Raw genomic sequence first — 24940 nt, forward strand, 5'->3', positions numbered from 1 at the left:
TTTCAAGTATTATATCGAGTCCGATTATGTATTTGTAGCATATATGTTATTCAGGAATGAGGCAGCTTGTGAAGTGACAATATTATTGAAAATGAAACTTGAATATATTTATAGTTAAATAGCCAAAAATGAGAAATAGTTGGTTTAAAAAGTGAAAAAAGTATAAAGTTAAGCTAATCCGAACAGACATAATCCCATTTATAAAATGACACGAGAATAGATTTATAGACGAAATTATGGTTTGTGCTGTACATCAAATATTAATATATGTTTTTGCATTTGATTATAAATATAAATAATATAAATACAAATAATAAAATACGCAAATTTATAGAACTCTATTTGATGTGAAGAGCGCATTTCAATTTCCTGCTGGAAGATTTCTCCAAAATATCTGGCATAATTAAATCTATAATTAAATGATATAACTAGAAGTTAGCTTCTCATTGATTATATAAGTATTATTCTTCCATTTATATATTTATTTCGTATACTGATTATATATAATTTCCATATCTATATTTCTATATCTGTCAGCATTTAGCTAGTTCGAATGAAGATTTTCTTTGACCTAAACCAGTTTAGAGTTCTTCCTTTTTTTTGGTGAGTGCAAATGCTATCAATTAAAATCTTATTTGCCGCAGTGCCAGCTAAAAGATACAAAGATACTTTTATGAAATGCTCAGCTCAATTCTGAACTAGGCTACGCATTAGCGCTCGTTTAGTTGCAATTTTTACACACAATTCACTTAAGCGAACACTTCAAGATGCTAAAGACACAGATACAGATGCAGTTGCACTTGCAGATACAGAGACAGACGCAGATACTTTTCGCACCGAGCGGCATTTGTGTGAATTTTTCTTTGCTGCAGCTGATTTCTCAGTCAAGTTCAGTTTGCAATTTGTTTTTGGCGCGCATTTGATTTGCATTGTTGTTGCTGTTGTTGTTGCTGCTGTTGTTGCTGGTGTTGCTGGTGTTGCTCCCGAGGCATTTCACGCTGCGCTGCATTTTCTTTTTGTCGTTGCCAGGCGGCGGCGCCGACGCGGGCGCGCCCGAGACGGAGCCAACGAGCCATTGCCAGACGGAAAGACGAGCTGACAGGCGGAAAGACGAACGTTTCAGGAGCGGGGCGGAATAGGAGGACGAGGGACAGACAAAAGCCAAGTCAACTCAAGTCGTGTCACGGCAGCAGCAGCAGTCGGTGGAGAGAGGAGGAGGTGAAGGGGGGGTCTGCAGCAGGGGCGGTCGCGTTTTCCATTTCGTTGAAGTGGAAAATATTTTGTAAATATTTTTGTGTGTTTTTCTTTCGCTTTTCCTCGCTTATTTTCTTTGACTTTCGTTTTGCTGCTGCTGCCTCCGCAGTTGTTATTTTTGTAAAGCTGTGAGTTTATTTTTTTGTTTTGTGCCCCCCCCCCCCCTTCCGCCACCAGCCCGCACCAGCACCCCCTCGGCAACCGCTTGTTGTGTTTTGTATTTTTACAAATATTTTGTGTAATCTTTAAAGCAGACAATGATGACAGCGACGACGATGGCGGCATTTTGTGTCACATCCTGAAAAGTATTCTCCCATTTTGCTCAGATGTTGTTGTTGTTGCTGTTGTTGCTGCTGGCAAAGTATTTAAGCACGTGCGCACAGTGGAGCCAAAGCTAAGAGCATTTATATGGCCCCGGGGCGGCACGGCCGCCGGCCACATCCCTTTCTCCGAGTGTAGCTAAGTATCTGAGTGTATTGTGTATCTGTAGCTGCTGTGTATCTGTATCTTACACTGAAATGGACTCATATTTCGCGACAGGGCTGTTAGTCAGCAATTCTGTTTGGCCGGGTCCCGAAGTCACTGAGCCTGTCATGACATTCACTGGCTCTGGGCGACTCTTTTGCGTTTTGTTTTAGCATTTCTGCCAGTTGGCTTTGCTTGCCGGGGTTTGCTCATATTCTCTGAATAATGCGACACAGAAACGGAGAACAGAAAAAGAAAAAAAAAAACAATATATAGAACAAAAGTTTTGCTCATGGCCTGTCGCTGTCAGAGAAGTGTCAGGCGGCAAGTTGAATAGGACAGGGATAGAGACAGGGCGACAGCGACAGGGCGGCAGTCGACATGCGATGGGAAATGGAAATGAAATGGTTGTGGGTGGGCGGAGGGAGGGGGAGTGGAAATCTCAACGATTTGAATAAGTAAATAAGCATCTATATGGATCGGGGAGTGGAGCACATGGCTGCAGATGACGGTGACATTGTTAATAGGGCTAAAGATGAGCGAAAATATAACTGAATAATCAAATACCCTGCAATCGGTGAGCTACCCTAGCCTATTGTTACACGAAATAAGTTTAACCTGGTGCCTTAATATGAACAATGCCCTGTAATCGGTAAAAGAGTATTTAATTATCTACTGGCATTATTTTCAGCTGCTCCGTTATTATAAACAATAATATACCCTATCATGGGCAAAGGTCTAGTTGTCTACCAACCAAAGTTATAACTGCTGCCTAATAACAAATCAAAATAAATTAGCCTGTAATCGGTGAAAGACTTATTTAATTGCTTACTGGCATTAGTTACAACGGCGGCTTAAATATCATCATTAAAATACCCTTTAATCAGCTATAAGACTTGTTTATTTTCCACTGGCAAATATTTAAATTCCTACATTAATATGAACTACAAAATACCCTGAAATAATTTTCAACTGTTAAACATGAATCGGGCTTGTTTAATTATCACTGACATTAGTTTCAATAGTTGCTTAATTATGAACAATAAAATACCCTGTAATCGGTAAAAGGCTAGTTTTATTATCTAATAAATATGTGCTTTCCATTTCCTCTTCTCTGTGATTCGCCCACACACATTTTCCAATTAACTAATAAGATGTTATTGCTGCAATGACATACAGATCGTTCGATAGTTAGTTAATTGCGTGTGGATTCTATGACAGCTCCTGGCGGAGTCTTACGCTTTGCTCCGATAATCGCAGGCACTTACTGACAATTAGGCAAACATTCGTTTATAAACAGGCCGAAATGAAACTGAATGACCTAACGTGGCTGCTTGGTGAGGCCCTAAAGACGCTCGGCGTCACGTAGGCAAGGTTAATTGCTCTATTTTGGGTTAGCGTTCGTCCATTTTTACGGCCTGTACGCCTTAGGTATTCTATTCGCACCTGTGGGCCACAGAGTTTGAGGCCTTGATTGTGTCTTACGCAATTTTATCTGCTGTTTTTCGGGAAAACTATATACAATTGCATATTTCGGCTTTGGTTCTTATGCAATCCCAACTTTCACCTCGTATCCCGCTGATTTGGTGCGCTCCGTGGGAGTCCAAACGTTGTCCAAGGCAGGTTTCTAACTGTTCAACCTTTTTCTCATCTGGCAATTTTTTCAAGAAAATCATCGTTGAAATTAAACAAGATTTTGTTCTATCAATAGTTTTGGTTATATTCACGAAAGCGTAACAATTTTTAGTTAAGAAAAATATATTGATTATATCTTTCACTCTATCTTAGTCATGAGCATCTAGGACACGGCGAATGAATATATGATATAAGATATTATCTATTTGTTGTGCTCCAAATGTTTTTATTATTTTGAACCGAATTCTGTTTCAAATGTTTTTACTATTTGAATAGAATTCTGTTTGCAAATAATAAAAACATTTGAAGCACAACAAATAGATAATATCAAGAATTTTGTTTTATAATAAGCTTTAGGTAGAGATCTTCTGCAGAGATAGAAGGTAGAATTTAATATGTCAGCAGCTTTTCTACCGCGTTTCTTTTATATAGACTAAGCAACATTTTTTTAGTATTCTTCAAGTTTTTCGTTATTAAAAATATAATTTTCGTCTGAAAAAGTGAAAATTAATAATGTCTTCCCCACGAGCTGTATTTAATTTCAAATATTTTGCAAATAATCACCTTTTGACCTTTTGCATAACTCGAATTTCTAACGGCAAATTAGTTGACTGGTTCGCTCGGTAATTCCAGCACAATTTCCGAGCTGCTCATTAATTTGTTTCGTCTGCCATAAAATGGGTTATTTATGGTCCGAGCCTTCAATTTAATGTTCAACATTAGCTATAAGGCAGGCGAAATAAAGCAAAACCAACAGCAACAACAACAAACTAACGAAATAATAAAAAATTATGTTCACTTTCGTTTGGGCAATAAAATGAAATTTAATTAACACTTAAAAGTTGAACAAGCGAAACCGAAAACCCAAGCGAAAAACTCGCTTGCAAATTGTTGACAACATTTGAAGTAAAGTCGCTTTGTCGTTGGTCAATGGTCAAGCGGTGTTTCGGTGGTTCAGTGGTTCGCTGGTTCAGTGGTGCGCACTTGAAAACTGCACACGAAATTATAATTTTCACACGCAATCGCAACTGGGAACTGGCTAAATGGACAGCTGGACAACTGGACAACTGGAGTTGGGGCTGCTTGGAATGGTGTTTCTTGTAGCGACTGCTGTTGTTTCTGTTTCTTTTTATTTTTCTTTATTTTTTGTTGGGCCCGCACTTAACAATTCAATTGTGGAACAATGTTACGAGTGAGGCAAGTTGGGGAGACACTTAAGCTTGCTCTCTCATTAAAAGACAACAAAAACTAAACAGACGACAAGCGTTCGCATTTGCACTTAACAAGAGCAGCAACAGCAACAATACGGCCAGTGACAAAACTCGATAAAGCTGCAACAGATCTTTGCTTATATAGTATAGTACCAGCTACCAGCTGCCCCTTCCCTTGCCCATCCGCCCGCTACCAGTCGCCATTGCGTGCGTGAGCAGGCTGGTGCGTGCGTGCGTGAGTGCGTGAGTGCGTGTTGTGTCTGGCCCTGGCTCCAACTGTGGCACCGTCTCTGGTTTTGGCCATGCGCATGCGTGCGTTGCGTTTACGCATTGCTTGGCTTGTAATGAAGGCATTCCTCATTACAACACTGATGGAGGACAACAACACAGCGCTGGCCATGTTGTTGCCAATCAATTTCCAATAGGCAACGGCGCAGCATTTTTCCTCCTCCTGCCAATCAACGGCAACAGATGAAGTCCAGTGTGGACAGTACAGACAGCGCACAGTCACCAACGGATCACATGGAGCCCAGCCAGCCAGCCAGCCATCCACTTGACTTGTTCGTCGTATTGGCAAGCTACCTGGTGCCCTGGCGCGTTATCACAACGGGGGCAGCAGGGCCAGCGAAAGATTGATCGATCGCTCGATCGACGGGCCGTGCCATGTTGCGATGGATGATTCGATATGATCGCAAATTTATGTATTGTGTACATTGTCAACATTTTAGGCATAATTACGAGCAATGGCAACAATCGTTGTCTGACTGATCGATGGCCTGCCCCCCGAAGGTCCCGCCAACTGCCACCCGACAGTCCCCCCCTCCGACTACTATTAGTAATGCAGCTCACTTTTAATTGCACGCACTCACATATTATTGGCCGGCTTGGATGGGCTTTGGAGTCATGTCAATTGTCCTGGGACTGCAGTAGCCAACCGGCGCAAATGTGTCAATTAGATTTATTATCAGTTCTTGTTCTTCAAGTTTCTGCCACATCGTCTACATGCTCATATTCCCAACTGGGCTGCAACGGTTGGACTCTGCGCAGGTGCTGCACACTGGGCTCATGTCCATTAGTGAATGCTAAATAGCGCCAATTAAATGTAAGAAATGCGTCTCCTGCCCGCTTAATTTAGCCAAGTGCACAGCCACATACCCTTTGCCTCTTCTGCCTTGACTTAACGTCTGAACCAGCGTCGCCCGCGCCCTCTTCTCCTTCCTACGCTTCCTCTGCTTCCGCTGCTTCGCCCTTTTCCAATTCCCAATTTCCAATTCAAATGCAAAACTTTATTTATGAACCGGCAATCGTCAAGCGGCTGACATTTTTATTATCAGCGGGCAGAGCGCGCGCGCCCAAAACCCGAGCCAGCTGTTGGCCACTTTAGCCCTTGTTGGCCAACACAGCAGACGTTCCCCTAGCCTCGCCTCCATCGATAGCCGGACTAGCCAAGCGTCGCGGACGGCCGCGTTGACAAGCTCAATTTCCAATCGCAATAAAACGCAGCACTCGAAAAAAGATAAATGTGAGAAAAATGCAGAGGCCTCGCTGCGTCCAGTTCTCAACTCCCCCTTGCCCCTGCCCAGCTTGAGCCCTGCCACTTCCGTCTTGATCGCCGTTTGCCTCTTACGTTCGTTCGTCTTTATGCAACACCGTCGCTAAATCGCGTGGGCTTATCCTCAGCACCAGACGAAACCAGACCAGACCAGGCCAGGAGAGGAACCTGCCGACGCGTCTGCTGCGTCTGCGTTTGGTCCGCTTCAAGTGCTGAAATTTATAGTGGTAATAAAATTTTATTTGCTCCTTTAGCTGATGGCACAATAAACTCTTCTGGCATTCGGCCTGAGCACGTGCTTCAAATTGCCAGTTTCTGTTTTTTATGTCCTCTTATTTAACTACTTACAAGTTGTTTGTCTCTGCTAACATTTGGGCAATATTTCAAGGACATTTGCTTAGCGTTTATTGATAGTTAAGATAAATGTTGGGTCAACCCTAAAGATGTGTTAATTTTAAAGGAAATCAGCACTGAAATGTATTGTGAATATTTTTTAAAGCGAAAAATATGTTTATTATGATTGTAACATTTTTTACGTGTAAATAGAAAGAAGGATGGCAAATAAATTGTTTGTACATCTGACTTTGAAACTATTTTTTCTGCTTGTGAGCAGAGCGCCTTCTTTGCGATTTTCATATATGTTTTTGAAGCACATGTATGTATATTTATCTTTAAAATGTAGTTCTGTTGTTTTGTAATAACTGATATACCGGTAACACAATAGTTCGCACTATTTGTCGCTTCTACTCATTTTTCATGATTTTACCTGCCTGTTCTACCTATGTCTTAATTTATGTCACAGTTTGGACTTGTCTGTTTCTTCTTCATTCTCAAGAAATTTGCCCTGGCTATTTTGTGAATATCTTACATCCCTTTATTAATAACAAATAAATGTAATTATTTCATAATAAAACATTGAAAGATTTTAGTAAATATATATATGCATTAATTCACATTAATATTATTATTATATTATTATGTTATTATTTTAAAAAAACCCTTTCCATTCAGATTCGAGATACCCCTGCCTATCTGCCCATACATCTGCTCAACAGAGAGTTAACGTTCTAATCCGTAATCGTGGAGGATCTTTTCCAAAGCTCTGCATTAGTTAGTCAAGCCAATTAGTTATTATTTAAATAAAATGCTAAATAGTTACTTAAGCAACTAGCGCAGCCGAGCAGAACGCATTCAGTTTGGCTTAATTGAGAGACCTCCGGGTACGTCTCATCTCCCCTTTCTCCTATACTCGTTGCTGGCTTCATTTTCCTTGGGTAACTCTCACTAACTACCTTTTGTGAGTTAACCGTTACCTTGAATCATGGCAGCCCTCTCTCTCTGTCTCTCTCTATCTCTCTGAAGATGCCGACAACAACAACAACAACAACAACAACAGCAGCGAATAACAAAGGCTAACGTTGACGGGCGACGCCTTCGCATGGCCGCTATGCAAAACTATGAAGAAGAGGCAGCGACGGCGACGCCGACGGCGACACCGACGGCGACGGCGACACCGACACCGACGCAATCGTAAATCAAAATGGCTGCAGCTGATGGCTGAAGAATGAAATCATTCATTTTCATTCCATTCCATCATGCGAAAGCGCATGCGTGTGAGTGAATCGGTTTCGGCATCGTGTTGATGCCTGTGTCTGCACGTGCTTACATGCGTGTGTGTGTGTGCTGATTAACTGCATTGCTGAGCTCTTGTTATTGTTGTTGTTTGTCGCCTTTGATGGATTGGTCGCCATATGTGTGCTGCGTTACGCTGCTGCTGTTCTTGTTGTTGCCGTTGTTGTTCGTTTGTTCAGGTCTCAAATCAGCTGTAGGGGGGCTACCGTTGTCGTTGACAACTTAAACAGGTAACGGGACTGCCCATATGTCATGCGCAATCACGTTTACTTGTGTGAGTGGGTTTATGTGTGCGAAAGTGGGCTGGGCTTGAAACTATGGTTGCTGTCTTGGCTAATTGCATGAGCGATTGCACAGTGGTTAGCAGCTTGTAAAAACTGCTGATAACTTTTGAACGGATTAGTAAGATATTATGAAATACAAATAAACCAAGCAAAAAGCCAGACATATTGGTCCACGCTGTGTGTATTTAACATAGGTTCATTTCATTTGCTCTTCGCACTTTGGAAAAGTATCTCATAAATAACTTCTGTATAAAGTCTACTATACATTTGTATATGCTTTATTGAATTTCTTAATGTAACGTTTTGGCGATCGCGAAGTAAACAGTAAAAGTTCCTTTTCATCTAATTTTTGTGTTAATATTGCAAGGCTTATATAGTATTCTTCTTGAATATGCAATGAAATTTCTCACTCAGATTGCAGTGAAAAAAAACGTTGTCACTATTTGAAATAATGGACTGACAATATTAATTCTTAAATTAATTTAATTAAACAAACATGTGTTGGCATCCTCTTCTTTCGCTCCATTAACATCGCACTCAGCTGACTGTCACCCGCCACATTTCATTCATTATATGAAAGAGGGCGCCACATGTCAGTCAACTAAAAGCGACATCTGTCAATGTTGGCCTAAGCAGCTACAACGTTCGACCGCTAGAGGGCAGAAAAGAACATGCCCAAGAGTATGCAATAAAAAATGCACACACGAACCGCATTTGTGTTGCCTATGCAAAAGGCTCAATATGTAATAAAGAATTTATTTTTATATGAAATAAATTGGAAAATGAGTTCAATTGAATTTTAATACAATAATTTATTTCAATCCAAATTCAAAATCAAGAAACAATTACAGTATTCCTGGGTATTTTTATTCTCTGTTGCAAATCTTTTATTGCAAATCAAATTTTAACATTTGTTTGCTTGAATAAATTACATCAGACAAACATAAATCATAAAGTAAACACACACACACAGACACACACACTCACTCCCACTTGCGGAATAACAATAAGTGGCATAGTACAACAACAACAACAACAATCTCCACACAAAACACACATCAGACATTATTATCATCTCGCTTGTGCTTGACTGAGTTTCTTCGCCCCAAGCCCCAGGCCCTCGCGTCCATCGCGTCCAACCGTCACGGCCAAGGCTGCCGTCTCCCTCCTCCTGCTCCCCATCCTCCCGAATCACATGTCTGATAACCACCTACATATCGTATACTCGCTTATGGGCAGCTCTATAGGCAGAGCGAGCCACCGATTTGGCCGTATCCGTTCGTAGTTGGGTGGCTGTTTGCCCTTTGCGCCCTGCGCAGCTTCCTTCCGCCTGGCATTGTCCTCGCGCGCCGAGCGCGTCCTCCTCGGCCACCGTCAGCGGGAAATGTGTAATTGAAAGGGAAGCTTTGGCTTTGGCGGCTGCGGCGCAAGAAATTATTTCGTTAACAAAAGCGAAACAGCGGAGAATGGGCGAATGGCAGAATGAAAGGGAAGCAGAAGGAGCAACAGAAGCAGACAATACAAATACATTCGCCGGGGAATGCCGTTACACAAGCGAGGGGGGAAGGGAGGCAGAAATATGCAAGCATCGCTTGTCGCTGAAATATTTTAAAGTTTTACCGTTTTCTCTCCCGTTTTGCGTTTCGGCCATTTCGCAAAGTTGCAAAAGTTTCATTTCCGACAACAAGTTACCGTTAGTTAGTTTTTCGGCAGGGCTGTCACCACCATCAGCATAAGAGGGAGAGCGAGTGGGAAAGAGAGTGAGAGAGAGACAGAGAGAGAGCTAGCTGCATGCATATATGCATGGCATGTAACGTGTGTCTCTATCTATCTGTCTGCCTGCCTGTGTATATGTGTGCGTGTGTGTGTGTGTGTGTGTGTGTCTGTCTCTGTCTGTCTGCATTGTTCGAGTTTTGATTTATGAGGTCAGAGACTCGTGATAATGAGCCAGGAAATTAAATCACTTTGACCGGAAGGATGTCAGGTCAAAGGGGGGATAACACAATTGATTTCATATTCATAAATTCAACGAATGTTGCCAGCTTGTCAGCCAGCCAATGAATGACATTACAGTTAGACTGCCGAAAGAATCTCAATAGCTCTAAAAAACTTATTAGCACGAATACCAAAAACTAGTAACTGTTTTTTTTTTACTCTTTTTCCTTTGCCTTAAATTAAAGTTCTTTTAAGTGATCAATTTTTTTTTTTAAAAACCTTTTTAATTTATAATCAACACTGATATGAAAGCGCTTCCCAACACTCAGTAAGATTGTTGACTGTCACAACTTTTTTTTTAATTTAACAGTTTTCAGTCAGAAAAAATAAGTTGGTTTTAGGATCTAAACTCAACTGTATTTTTGATTTATGTTTAGAATAAATTATATATATATATGTATATTTATAGGTATAAACTACATAAAAGTTGTTTAATAATAAAATGTCGTAATAATACCGATATTCAAATAACGTTAATGTGCGCATTGAATTTTGTCTCGACCATCTCTCACTTTCAGTCTCTTTACCTCCTTACTCTCTTGCTTTGTCTCGCCCTGGACCAGCTTTCGCTCCAACTCTATTTATCTCTTTTGATGTCCCGCTCTTACTCAATTCTGATAACTCCGATCTTTTTCAAGAGCTCGCCAAAGCGTGGCATAAACAATTTATCAGAGGGCAGAGCCCAATGAGCGCATAGCACATGTTGTTCCAAGCTCAAAGCACATGTTTCTGACAAATTTCGAGCGGCACTTTGAATAGAAACTTTGTGCGAAGAACAACGAGTAAATCGAACACTAAAACAACAATTCTTTCATTTGTTTATTTGCAGAGTTTCAAAATCAAAATTGAAAATACCAACTAGAGGTTAAGGCTACTTAAGGATTTAGGCAACAGCAACTACAACACCAACGGATTTTCTACCAAATTAAGAGGAGGCAAGAGGAGCCTGCACAGCAAACAGAGGAACAGCAGAACGCAAATCAAGTTATACCTCACACAAAAAGCGCACCCCTTACACACACACACACCCATACACAACTAGACAACTAAGTTTAAGGCGCAACTGTACATTGTACTTAAGTGTTCAAAGGATATTTAGGTGAGTCCTTGGCATAGCTCTGGTTAAAATATTCGACTTATGAATGCCCTTGCAGTTTACTTTGTATATAGGAAAGTAGCTAAAAGCACACGGAGTCGAGTCACAGTCACTAGCAACTAAGTAACCAGGCGCTATCCACAGTAAAATTAACAGTAACGGAAACGGAAACGGAAACGGAAACAGTAGGAGTAACTGCTTAAGTAACAGTTAAAGGAACGGTAACAGTCAGGAGACAAGGAGAAGAACAAAAATGACGATGAGTACAAATAACTGCGAAAGCATGACGTCATATTTCACAAACTCGTATATGGGAGCGGACATGCACCATGGCCACTATCCGGGCAACGGCGTCACCGATCTCGATGCGCAGCAGATGCATCACTATAGCCAGAATCCAAATCAGCAGGGCAACATGCCCTACCCGCGCTTCCCGCCCTATGACCGTATGCCCTACTACAATGGCCAGGGCATGGAACAGCAGCAGCAGCAGCACCAGGGCTACTCGCGCCCCGACAGCCCCTCCAGCCAGGTGGGTGGCGTGATGCCGCAGGCGCAAACAAATGGCCAGCTGGTGTCCGTTGCTCAACAACAGCAGCAGTCACAGCAACAGCAACAGGCGCAAACACAGCAACAGCAGGCGCAGCAGGCGCCGCTACAGCAGCAGCAGCATCCTCAGGTGACGCAACAGGTGACACATCCGCAGCAGCAACAGCCCGTGGTCTATGCCAGCTGCAAGCTGCAGGCGGCCGTTGGCGGCCTGGGCATGGTGCAAGAGGGAGGCTCCCCGCCGCTGGTCGACCAAATGGGCGGGCATCACATGAATGCACAGATGACACTGCCCCATCACATGGGTCATCCGCAGGCACAGGTAAGCTAATGGGCTCCATAGGTATAGAGGGTAATTCGTTCTCACCCCCAAAACATATAACTTCCTAATCTTGGCTCCCGCTTATAACATACTAAACGCTTCTTCTATCTTTCCTGCCTCCGCTCTCCAGCTGGGCTACACTGACGTTGGCGTTCCCGATGTGACAGAGGTAAGAACCGGATGCGGTGTAGTTCTTTATGCTTTTGCTTAGTTATTTCTAATTTTTGGTGCTGACTTCCACTCTTAAGCCAAGCGATACTTATACAGTTTTTGGGCTTATCCATTCGCAGGTGCATCAGAACCATCACAACATGGGCATGTACGGGCAACAGCAGACGGGTGTGCCGCCCGTGGTTGCACCACCGCAAGCGATGATGCATCCGGGTGCTGGACAGGGACCCCCACAGATGCATCAAGGACATCCCGGACAACATACACCGCCATCCCAAAATCCGAGTTCGCAATCCTCAGGGATGCCGTCTCCACTGTATCCCTGGATGCGAAGTCAGTTTGGTAAGTGTCAAGGAAAGTGATCGACAATTCCACGAAACGTATTAAGTGGAATTTTTCTTCTTCTTATAGTAGTGGGTTGCTGTAGTTAGTCATTGAATGTAGTTTAACTAGTCGTAGTAGTTGCATACAACAAAAACAACAACATTTTAAACTATTTTTGATAATTAACAACAAACAATTGAATATATTTCACACTTTACTTAAATGATAAGATTTTAGGAATTTATTTTTCCCCTACCAAAGGCTCTATCATTTGATACACACCAATGACACTGGTCGAAACTGGCGTGCAACATTAAATGACAGTTGCTGTGGCGATCTTTTCGTTAACTCTGACTGTGCGCACTGCTTGCTGAAGAGGTTGTGACTGCTTCAACAAGCAGTGAACAGTGTTTGACATTTCGTTAAACTGCACTGCTTTAACGTTAAATTCAAATGAAAATATCGATAGAAAGTGAGATAAAAATATTCTAAAAAACAGTTAATATGCCTAGGAAATGGCTTAAAACTGTCAGAATATTATTACAAGCATTAATTAAAATTAAAATAGACTTTATCTTAACAAAAGGCAAATTAAATTAAATGCTTGTCTAATTAAATATCGTTGCAGTGTCTGTTTTAACATAGATATATAATTAATTAAATAAAAAAGAAAAAGTAGCCAGAAATTAAAGTAATGATAGCCTACAATATTTAATTTTAAATATATAAAATATTTAAAAATTCAATTTAACGTCCGTTTGCCATCAAATATTTCCATTTGCCTGCAACATTTGCAGGCGAAATCCAAATACCCAAGCATTTGCTGACCTTGACACGTCCGAGTAATTTCACTTTATTGCCTTGGCCAATCGGTCGCATTAGGCGTAATCCATCTGCAATGAGCACAAATACACCGCACCGATACCTGACATTTTGCCAAATTTTGCAAATTTCCGAAAACGAAATCGATGAATGCACTGGCAAAAACGCCAGGATATCGCAAAGGGCTGCTGACAAATGTCACGCAGTGTGAAAGAGGTCGAAAGAGGTACAAACGTGGGTCAGAGTCCGACTTCGACTCATCACAGAAGGCGGTCTGTTAAATAATGCAAATTGACAATAGTTTTGAAAACGAAAGCGAAATGTTGCAAAATCGGAGCGTAACTAATCCACAGACAATTTCCGTAAAAGGCTCATCCCATGTGAGTCCGGGACAGAATTGAAAACAGAAATAGGGATCGGCCCGGGCTGGATAGCAGTTGCCCGCGTTGCATAAGTGGGCGAGGTACATTTATAGCCAGCTGGACCTGCCAAGAAGTTTCATTTCATTTTCAAGCGGGTGAAAGTGAAGAGAGAGCTCAAGTGCTGCTCGGCTCCAAGCACTTCCCTTTATCCTGGCCTCGTCGTTGGTCATTACTAAATCGCCGCCGAGTTGTTGTTTGCCCACATCGGGGCTCAGGCTCAGCTTTTTTCTTTCCTGTCGCTTGTGTTCTTTTATTTTTCTGCCTTAGCCAGATTGAGATGTAAAGCAGAATTGATGAGCGCCATTAGTTACACGTTATGTGCAATGGATGCCATCAATTTATTAATCTCCAGAACACGCCGCGGCCGCTGCGCGCCATGCTCCCCCATGAATGGGTCCGACCTGGGTCCGTCGGACGGCATTGGAGCTGGCCAAACACTTCGTCGTCTTAATCCCGCCGCCTGCACCTACACATCCCCCTTGTGGCGGTGTCAGCGTGCAAAAAAATATTTAAAAAAAGACTGCAAAAAAATTGTGCGCCTACAACAAAAAGCAAAGCCAACCAGCCCGCTGCGGTGACAAGAAGTTTTCTTCTTTTTCATCTTCTTAGTTTTTTTTTTATTAAAAAATGAAGGAGCGACACAGAAACAGAGACAAAGCCAACCGCCGAGTCGAAGCTGAGAACCGAGTCTTGGGCGCGCACAAGAAGCCAGAGTCAGAGCTCGAACGGCATCTCCCGCGGAGGGTGCGGCCCGTGGTTAGAGTAAGACTTGGACCTGGGGACTCGGTGTCGGAGTTGGAGTCGGAGTCGGAGCACTCTGGCTGTGGCACAACATGATCTCGAGCTTAAGTTACGATGATTAAATGCATACGAGTTTATTTTTGCTTAGGCTTTGCATTCAGTTTTTCTTTTTGTGCAAGCAATAAAAATAGTCGCCACAGTGGGTTGAAAATTCAAAAAAAAAAGCTTAGCTCGATTTAAACGATTGACAACTTAATCGAAATTCAGCTATATTAGAAGCAATAACAAAAGTTTTCTAATGACCTGTTGAAAATAAACTAAATAAAAGCCGACCAGCTCGAGGTTTATCCTGGTGATACGGACCAACAAAAGCAGGCAGGCTGTCTTTATAGACAACAGCAGACTTTGCTACCGGCTCCAGATTTACAAGCCCTTGTGCCCATTCCTAAGCTTTAACCACTTGCGAATTATAAGCAACGAAAAATGTAATGTAATAAATAAATTATTGGTTCGGTTAGCAAGTGGGATTACTTGCTCTAAGAATAATATCAATATATCGATAGGCAAATATTCCCATATAAACACTTATCAAAATAAGTCCATCAACTTTATATGCTCATCAATTGTATCGTATCTCGTTCCGCCGTGTCTAAGTGATCGACTCGGCTTAAGGTAACTCAAAGATAAAAGATCCGGATTTGGAAAAGTTTTCAACTCTTTATATAATAGTAATAATCTTTCTCGATTCCCACTATTCCCAGTTGTAGCAAAGCCAACTCCACTGTGGCTGCTTTGTAACTACTTAACGCCTCGTCATATTTCACGCGGGCATTAGGCAAATAACTAAAGAGAGCCGATCGTGACTGGCGTCCTAGAAGAGCTCACAATTCAGAGCTGAGAGCTCCGATTCATGGTCGTCCCTCCAGGCGGGGCAGTGCGAGGCATTGTCGCTGCAACAAAGCGCGATTTCAATTAAGTTGTAACTCATGAGCACAAAAAAGGGAAAACAAGCAGGCAGTCGGAAAAGGCACAGTCAGCAACAGTCCATGCCCCAGACCAGAGTCCAAGTTCAAGTCCAAGTGCAGCGCTTCCCAGGCATTGCTTTTGGCTGGGTATCTGGGTAGTTGGGCAGCTCTCGTGCTGGCTGCGTTAATGTTTTTTTGATGCTCCATATTGGAGAGTTGGCAAAGTTTTAAGTTGGTTTTTGATAATTTGCTCATAAGCAGCACTAACTTGCGGCCTGTGCCTGCCACTTGCCACATGCCCAGCCACATCCAGCACATCCCTTATCCGCCGCTGCCTGCTGCTGCCTTTGTCGCTCGCCGTTGGGTCATAAATTTAAGCGACAGTCAACAAATAGTTGCAACAAGTGGCATTTGGCTAGAACCTGAACCAAGCATCCAAACGGCAAAAGCTGCCATCGCATCCTCTGCTCCGACTGTCTGCTTATGTATTTGAGAAACAAAAGAATTTTATATTTGACCTTGTTGCGCCACGTTGCTTATCTAAATGTGTGTAAATATCCACAGACTCGGGCACTTTGGAGTTGTTTTGTTTTTGGTGCTCACAGATTGCACTGCAGCTGGGCAAGTGATTGGCTACAATATTGAGGGAGATGCCTTCATGTAATGAAAGCAAAAGAGTTTTTCAATTTTGGGCTTATGTAAAGACAAGCCAAGCTTAACGAAATCGACAGAGAATAAAACTGAATTCAATATCGGAATATTCATACAGCTTGAATTAATAACAATAAAGTTAATAATATTCTTAAAATATGTTTAACAAAGATTAAAACGAAAATTAATAACGTAAAATAAACTATTAAGCAACTTTTTATTAAGCATTAACTTTTGCAAAATACAAATAATTAAGAAAGGCTTCCTTCGGCACGCAGAAGATTGAATACTATGCTATGCAGATGTTCGAGTAGACTCTTCAAGTTCGTAATTGCTCAATTTTGAAGATCAGAAAGTTTACTTAAACATAAACTCATTTTTTCGCCCGACTCTTCCTAAAGTGGTATATTTGTGCGATATTATTGGGATTTGTTTAATATTTAAGCAGCATAGTTCATGTCGATAGTGAAAACTCTCCAAATGGACACTATGCGGACACCCTCATTGGGTGGACATTTTCTGTCAAGCTAATATAAATCCGGTAAACCCATTTGCCCTCTCAAGTTTATCTGACGGTCGCTGTCCATACGAGAGGGTTTTCACTGTAAATATTTATATACTACATTTAAGCTCTCCATTATACATCATGCATATCAAATTTCACTCTAGAGAAAATCTCCTTGGTCCAATCGCGCATCTATTTATCGTGTATTTATTTAAGAGAACCAATTGGTATACAAAGAATTTCTGTGGCTCATCTGTATGCCAGCTCGTTTGGCTCGTTTGAGGCGTTCGTGTGGCAAACAACTTTTCAATTCTTTCGAGTATGAAAAGTGCACTTCATTGTGCGCATTATGTGCGACAGCTCCCAATCCCCCATTACCAGCCCCGACACCGCGGCCTTGGAGCCCCGTCAGTGTCAGAGGGCGCAGGCACGATGAAAAGAACTTCTCGCCAAAAAGTTGCACATTGGATGTCGACCCCGCCCCGCGCGCATTGTCTGTAGTCTGTTGCAAAAGTTTTTTACGGTTCTCCATGGCTGCTACGTAAAACGTTGATCCCCGGCCATCATCCGCTGGCAGAGAATGGCCCCCAACCCCCTGCACTTGGCGCTGGCTTTGCAAAGTTTTGCCGCGCTGCTTCCCGGCGACTTTGTTGTCTGTTGGCGCTGCACTTAATGTGCCCGGGCCAAGTCGCGTCGAGTCGAGTCCTGGCCGGAGCCGGAGTTTTGCTAAGTTGAGGATTTGCGCGCAAACTACTTTTCGATGGCAGCGCGAGACATTTGAGACAACAACTACTTAGGCAGGCGATTGCCCTGGCTTATGGCGCTGTCCACTGGCTGGGTGGCATGCGGCATGTGGCATTGTGTTGACGCATTTGCTGCCAATCCACGAGTAGCTGCCACCTTCCGGCGCGCAATTGAAGCGTGCGGATCAAAAGATAATTTTCCAAATGCGTGAAGATTTTTTTAAAAATATAAACCGAAACCACAGCCACGGCTGCCCGGCTGTCCCGGCTGCCCAGCTGCCACCACCGGCAGCTGACACGGGCTGTCAAAATGTAAGCGACAACGACAACTGAGCTCCGAGCGAAGCAAAAAAAAAAATGACAGGAACTTTTGGGATTTCCATGTGCTGCAAAAAGTTTAATAAAGCGCAGCGAATGCGAAAAGGAAATTTCGCTTTTATACGCCGCCCACTGCCGCCCCGCCCCTATGTGTTTCTTGGTCAGCATAGAAGAGCAGTCCAAAAATAATGGCTACAGCTCGCCAAAGGTCCTCAGGGTATTGCCCCGAGGCATCCACGACAACAACAACAACAACAAGACTTGCCCCAACTGTGGGTGTTTTTTTGTAGTTGTTGTTGTTGTTTCTGTTCGCATTCATTCATTTCGCTCAATCGCAGCGCAGTTTTTGGATGCCGCTTCACGTCTCTTTTATTTTTTTTATTTTGGGATTTGGCCAACCTTTTTGACAAATTACGAATATTATTCATGCAGCAATGAAGTGAGGTAGCTCGCTCGTGGTCTGTCCAACAACTTGTCCAGAAACAGATCCAGCATCCGAGTCGCAGCTGTATTCGCTATTCCTCAAGCCATAAACTTTTCAAGCCACTCAGAAATGGCAATACCTTTCATAAGAAATACGTATCTTAACTCGAAATAACTTGGGCAACTATATAAATATATCTACACATACTTTTTGCTTATGTGGTCAAGAATTTTCCAGAATCTACAAAAAATTCTATTTGAAGTATACCTTAAAACACATTCTGTTAAATTTTGAAAAAAGTGGGTAATTTGTTATGAACTATTATTTGCTAACAAATTGCCCAATATACATTTCATATTTTGCAATATAGAAAATATGACTAACTTTTCTTAAATACAAGAAAAATATAAAAAAATTATTCAGCAAATTAAAACAGTTATGCCAGAAACTTTTTTTGTTCCTCGAATTCACACATATAATAAATTGAAGAATATCAAATTTGTTAAAAAACAACTCGTTTTTATTAGTTTTTATAATATACGACTCAAATTAATAACTTGTTAGCTAATATACACATTAAACAGTTTTCAAATGTTTAGTTTCTATTTTTTACCACATTATCTAATTACCTGTCTCGAAATTAGAGTAATATTTACATTTTATATAAATAACAGCGCAGACCAGATGCAGTCTCTAAGTACAGCTTTCAGATAGTTTTGCCCATCTTCAGCTGCTAATTCAATCTGAGCTAAAGCTGCGAGTTGTCGGTTGATCCGCGGCGTCGTCGTCGTCGTCGTCAATGTCAGGCCACATGTTTCATGGTTCCATTGGTTTCAATGGCCGCCAGTCGCGCCTGCCATGATGGAACAGGCGCTCAGCTCGCTGCTCACAGCACGCAGCTCGCTTGACCGACAGCCGCAGAGGGTGGCAGAGTAAACGAGAGAGAAAGGCAGAAAAAGAGAGGTCGCTTGTTTGAATTTTTGGCCTGCCTAGGGATATATGATGCGCTCGTCGCTTGCTTGCCTGGCTGCCTGGCTGCCTTGCCGCCCCCGGCTCTCCTGAGCTGGTGTTCGTTCCCGTCTCGCATAGCATGTTTTAGTCAGCTGTCAAATATTTTGACATGGGTAGCCATGGCCAGCCATGCAGCCAGCGAGTGAGTGAATCCGAATTCGAATACATTCAAAATGGGGAACATAGAAAAAGACTGAGAGCCAAACAAGTATGAATAGCTAAAATGAGGCTGGCTCACTTGGAAATACCCTGTAAAGCATCAGCAGCTGAAACTTACCAAATAAATGTATATCAAATTTAAACTTCAGAAAACAACTCTTAAAATCTTTATAAGAAATATATAGAATATGGAAATGGCAACAGGTCAAAGGTCGCAGTTAATCAATATATATCCCCCGTGTGTATAGGGTATCGTCTTAGAGTGAGTTGAGCCGCCTAGTTGACCTGTTTTGCCTTTGTTTAAGCGCTGACTAAAGTCAAAAGCAGCAGGACCCGCCTCCAACCCTCTCCCCTGCTCCTTTGCACATGTGCTAGCTGCTCTAATGAATGCATTCATAAGGCAGACTCCTTACCATATACCAAGGTTTCTTCCTCTTGCTGTCCTTTATGCACCCACTGTGTGTGTGTGTGTGTGTTGTTTTTGTATTTCTGTCAACTTTTGTCGATTTTTTAACCCTCTTAAGTGCTTAACAAGTCCCAAATTAAAAAGTCGCAGCGTCTCCCGAGATTATGGCCAGCGAAAAGGGAAAATGAAATTAAAAATGTTTATAAATGCGGTGCTGGTCAATGGTAATTTTTAATTGTTGACGTTTACCTCTGCCAAAAGCGCTCTGTATCTTTTGCCTCTTCTTCTTATTTTGAGTTTAATTAAAATAAAGAATCTGTAGCGTGGAAATAAATTAAAAACGGAGAAAAAACCTGTCTGTCCAGTCGTCAAATCGCGCATTCGGCAAACCTCGAACTTCCACTCGGATATTGCCAAGGATTTTCCCAGGAGCCAATGGCGAGTGGCCAGTGGCTCGCAGAAAGTTTTCCTGCAGCAGAAGCAGCAGCTGGAAAATGTCAGAAATGCAGAAATGTAATGAAAAAGTTTTCAGCTTGGGCTTCTATGCAGATATCCACGGGGTTCACGGCAAGGTTGCGCTAATTGGCAACTATGTCAGTGACTGTTTCTCCCACCGCCAGGGGGCGCTGTTTATTTAGCACAAGCTCATCGCCTGACTCGGCAACTTTGGGTGTGCTGGTGACATCACAAGCTCCTCCTCGAATGCCACACACGAGCATTCTTGACTCTCCGCAAAAATTTATCAACTCGCGGGCATAAACAATAATAATTTGCCAGCATTTGTTGTAGCGGCTCGCGCGTTTCTCTGTAATTTCCGCAATTAAAAAAACATTTACTCGCATTTGATGTGTGCTTTTTAGTTTTTTTTTGTAAACCTCGGTGTTTGTTTTTTTTCGGACTTGCTTTTTACTTTTTGCCAAGTGCATTCGCATTTTTTATCAACTACCGCCGCATGACATGCAAGTTTGTCAAGCAACAACAAACGACCACCGACGACGACAACTTTGAAGGTTTCACCGGGACGTTCAGTTAAAGGTTATTTTGATAATTTTTTCTTAACTCTTATAAAAATGCAAGAGGCATATGCAATAAATTAGCTCTTTAGTGGCTCGTTGCAAAGAGCGTTTGATGATTAGAGCGGGGCATCAGGGAATGAGGGCATGTAGGATCGGAGGCAATAATCTTTCAGCCCAAATAGTGTCTTCCTCATTATTCAATAGATCATACATACATAATGAAAATTAAATGCTAAAAGCCTAGTTAGAGAATCACCGAAAAAACTGGCTAAAGTAAAAAGCAGTTTGGCATATATCTTACTAAGTAGTAAGAACTAACGAATAATTGCTAAGAACTGACTTTTCTTCAAATTAAGTTTGTTGGATGCCAAGATTTGAATCTTGCTTAATTAAAAGATACATCAAAACACCAAAACCTAATTTAGATGGATTCATATTTTTTAATTATCTGTTTCAATTGCTGGTAAAAATTCATTTATGGCAAAAACATGCTCATTGAACTCATTTATCCAACAAATTCGCACTGTTTTAGCCTATTTCCTTTTTTTTATTTAAATGCAAACAAAAGCTTTCGATTAAACAATTTACACCCCTTTCTACACAAAGTAGATTCTAACTTTTATATTGTTTTATTTTATTTTTTTGCTTTTAGATAATAATAATTTGTTTGAGACTTCAACGAATTTCATAAAATGTTGTAGTAATTATTTTAATGATTTCCTTTAAACGCTGCGCCGCGCAATCGCTCACACACACACACATGCACACACTCGCACACACAATAATAGTAATGTAATTGTGTACACATGAGGGATCGGAGAGGGAGAGGGAGAAAAAATGGAATAAAATCCATTATGGAGCAAGAAGTAAAATGGTTAAAATGGTGGCCTAATCGCAATTTAATTACAATACGCTTTCATATCAAAAAGCATTAATGCCAGCCAGCCAGCCGACCAACTGGCTGCCCGGTAGTTCGACTGGCCAGCGACTGGTTAGGTGTGCGGGGCGTGGCACGTGAGTTGCGCCACATTCGGCGCCTTGGCCGCAGTCGGAGCTGGAGTCGAGTGCGTATCGCTACTCCTTTTCATATTAATTGTTTCACCTTTATTATATTTCTCGTAGTTGATACGCAGACCGCCCCTCATGCCCCTTTATTGCCTGTTCCTCCATCAAGTGCTGCTTCAAAGCGCCATTAATGCGTTTATAATAATTTTTCAGTACTCAATTTTCGGCTCAGTGTAAAGTGGGCGCCGCACACTATCGAACAAAAACGAGACGAAAATGAAATGAAAAAAAAAATAAAATGTTGCTTTCTTGGCTTTTGAGTGATGGCCGCATGAAATGTGCAAAGGCATCATTAAAAACTAATTTCAGGCAGCCAAGAGGTGAGCGCGCCCGCTCTTAAATTGCCAGCGACCAAACGATATGCCCCCAGCTACCCCCGAGCCCCGCTCACCAATCACCTGCCTCCTTCTCCTACTCTAACCGTTGAAAGTCCTCATCGAGTTGTGAGCCATGAAGGTGTTTTTATCAATTAAAATAATCATTTATTTGCGTTTCATGAGATGGGGGTACGCTGGGTCCTTGGAACCAGGCCTGGGTCTTGGTCTGGGTCTGCCGTGGGGTCTGCTATGGGTTCTGGGCCGTGTGCTGCTAATTAGCTCAGGTTTTTGCATTGCTTCCGTTGGGAGAATTAGTCTTGCGAATGAGAACCTAACATCAAGAGAACTCTACAACTCTTATACAATTAATATGTAATATTTCTAGCTCATTGTGATGGGAACATATGGAAAATCTATATGGGCTTTGATATCTTTGTTAATAATATAGTTTTTCTAAATATGTTCATACGGATTTTCACTTAAAGAAACCACAGATAACTATTTTATGCCTTTATGCATAAAATTAGCTGCTTCCGAAACTAAGCCATATAAGCAAAAGTTGTTCCTCTTGATAGAGGAAAGAACATCTAAGTCAGTTTCTCTTCTTGACCACAATCTTTTGAACTCCTTAAATCCTCATCTAATACGTGGCTCAACTCATTCCCTAAGTATGAACTTCATGCGGCTGCCGATACTGAGGCTTACGAGCAGGCAGAGTCTGGCTAAGAGAAGGGTAAAAAACACGCACGCTTTTTACCACAAATCTCTCAAGTTTTTTATGTTTTTTCCTTTTTTGTTATTTTTTTTTTGCTGCTGCGGCGACTCGTCTAACTGATGATGATTAAATGCGAACGCCTTGGGTTATAGACATGGCATCAGTCGTGTCATTTAAAAGAAGGTAGCTGCATGGACCCTCCCCCTCCGCAGCAGCTGGGGCAGCCCGCGGCCGCCATGGATCTACCCCCCTCGTGCTATGAATCGGATTCGCGCGCATTAATGGCCGCCGCACAAAAAGAGCTTATGATGTAATGACCTCCAGCAAGAGAGATCTAAAACAAAAAACAAAAAAGAAGAAGCATTGAACGAGCGAGTTGAGCAAGACAAATGCTGAAGAGGTTATTAAAAAATAGTTAAGCATGTTGAAAAGAGTCCGGCCGCGACGCCCCCGTTTGTTTGTGTAATGTGCTGCGAGTGTTCTTCAGGTGATTTTCAACTTCCCAGCCATTTTCATTTCCATTGCTATTTCCGCTGACCCTCTCGAGGGTGTAGCTGGCGACATTTCCAAGCGCCAGCTCGGACAACGGACCCACCCAAAGCTCTCACGCTAGCTGACCATTTGCGGGAGGAGTGCGGGCTCAAAGGAGGGCAATTGACAATCATATTAGTTGGTATTATATTTGACATATTTTGTTTTCATGCTTTGCTTTCGTTTTCGGTTTTTTGTGTTTTGTTTTTCTGCTGGTTTTTTGTCATTACCAAAATTATAATTATAGTAAGTGTCATTAGGCGCTGAACTCATTTTTGGGGCGCAGTAATTATTCCAAATTATTTTACAGTTACTCGACCAAGCGGCTCCACTCAGTGGCAGCGGCGGCTACCGTCGAGTGCTTTGCACTGACTCCGCCTCATGATACCCACAGACCTCTTGGTAATTAGTTAAGCTCCCCCTAGGTATAGGACTGCCCCTGGCCCTCTTTCCAGCCCCATAACAGAAACTGCGCTGTCTGTTTGTCCATGAAATCTCTCCAGCCTTAATCCAAAAGAGATGCCGCAGCGCAGCTCGTACCCCTTCGCTGTCCCCTATCGGTGCCTCATGCGGCCCGACCTGGGTCTGTAAGGTTTTTGACAAGTACAAATATCTGAATTCGGTAAGGTCGTCTTTTAATCAGCCTCGGTCTACGCTGCGTGCGTCTCGCTTCATGTGGTATTCAGACACTGCTCAGGGGCCTGAGATTGCGTTTGGGTCTAGAACAAAGCCCGCAGATACGGCCGCAGCTACAGATACATTTACGGATACAGATGTAGATACAAATGTTGATATGTGGCTGCATTTCAGATCACTTTTGAAGATGTTGTTGTTGTTGTTTGCATTATAGTTGTTGTTGTTGTTGGCATTTGTATTATTGTTCACTATGCGTTGATTTTAATTGTGAACTTTTCTCTTTTCTATTTCTATTTCTTTTGATCATCTTGAAACCAACAGAGCGCAAACGTGGCCGCCAGACCTATACACGCTACCAGACGCTGGAACTGGAGAAGGAGTTCCATTTCAATCGCTACTTGACACGCCGGCGACGCATCGAAATCGCGCACGCGCTCTGCCTGACCGAGCGTCAGATCAAGATCTGGTTCCAGAATCGACGCATGAAGTGGAAGAAGGAGAACAAGACGAAGGGCGAGCCCGGCTCCGGCGGCGAGGGCGACGAGATAACACCACCCAACAGTCCCCAGTAGGAGGAGCATTGGCCAGTGCGGGAGGGTGATTATGGTTATGGGGGGAGTAGTCCAAGTCCAAGTCCAAGTCCAAGTCGGAGTCCAAGTCCAAGGCCAAGTAGCGAAGCCAGCGCAAAACTAAATGAAATTTCAAGCTAAATACAATTTACAATTTATGAAAAATTTGTTTTGAACTATCCAAGAGGACGAAATATCTACTGTGTTGCAAAAGTACATAAAAAGAAAGTACACTACACAACACTAAACACTACAACTTAGTTAATTGTTATTATTTTCTTATTATTATTTAATTTTTACAAAATGCAAATGGAGAAAGCGTAATAAGTTAAATAAAAATACAATTAAAGCGTAAAACTCAACAAAACCAACTCATGTGACCTCAGAATTAAATAAGCTATATATATATAGTATATATATATACATAAATATAT

General features: G+C 42.1%; 1 protein-coding gene across 2 annotated transcripts; it reads left to right on the forward strand.

The window, feature by feature from the left end:
- Positions 1-11063: 11063 nt before the first annotated feature.
- LOC115765698 (homeotic protein antennapedia) lies at positions 11064-24816 on the forward strand. 2 transcript variants are annotated; one of them, XM_030709354.1, is made up of 5 exons: positions 11064-11127; positions 11183-11995; positions 12126-12164; positions 12286-12508; positions 24259-24816. In XM_030709354.1, the coding sequence occupies exons 2-5, from the start codon at positions 11378-11380 to the stop codon at positions 24507-24509; spliced, it is 1131 nt and encodes a 376-aa protein (XP_030565214.1). In that variant the 5' UTR covers positions 11064-11127; positions 11183-11377; the 3' UTR covers positions 24510-24816. The 2 variants fall into 2 exon arrangements, with proteins under 2 accessions (XP_030565214.1, XP_030565215.1); XM_030709355.1 differs by lacking the exon at positions 12126-12164.
- Positions 24817-24940: the final 124 nt, after the last annotated feature.

The sequence above is a fragment of the Drosophila novamexicana genome, unplaced genomic scaffold, assembly GCF_003285875.2.
Source record: "Drosophila novamexicana strain 15010-1031.04,08,12 unplaced genomic scaffold, DnovRS2.1 tig00000986-arrow-arrow-pilon, whole genome shotgun sequence".
NCBI classification, from domain to species: Eukaryota; Metazoa; Arthropoda; class Insecta; order Diptera; family Drosophilidae; genus Drosophila; species Drosophila novamexicana.

What these genes read in the sequence shown, in the direction of transcription:
- LOC115765698 (XM_030709354.1), top strand. Translation starts at nt 11,378, where the DNA reads ATGACGATGAGTACAAATAACTGCGAAAGCATGACGTCATATTTCACA. An exon ending in TGGGTCATCCGCAGGCACAG is followed by an intron (nt 11,996 to 12,125) that starts GTAAGCTAATGG and finishes TCCGCTCTCCAG; the next exon opens with CTGGGCTACACTGACGTTGG. An exon ending in GCGTTCCCGATGTGACAGAG is followed by an intron (nt 12,165 to 12,285) that starts GTAAGAACCGGA and finishes ATCCATTCGCAG; the next exon opens with GTGCATCAGAACCATCACAA.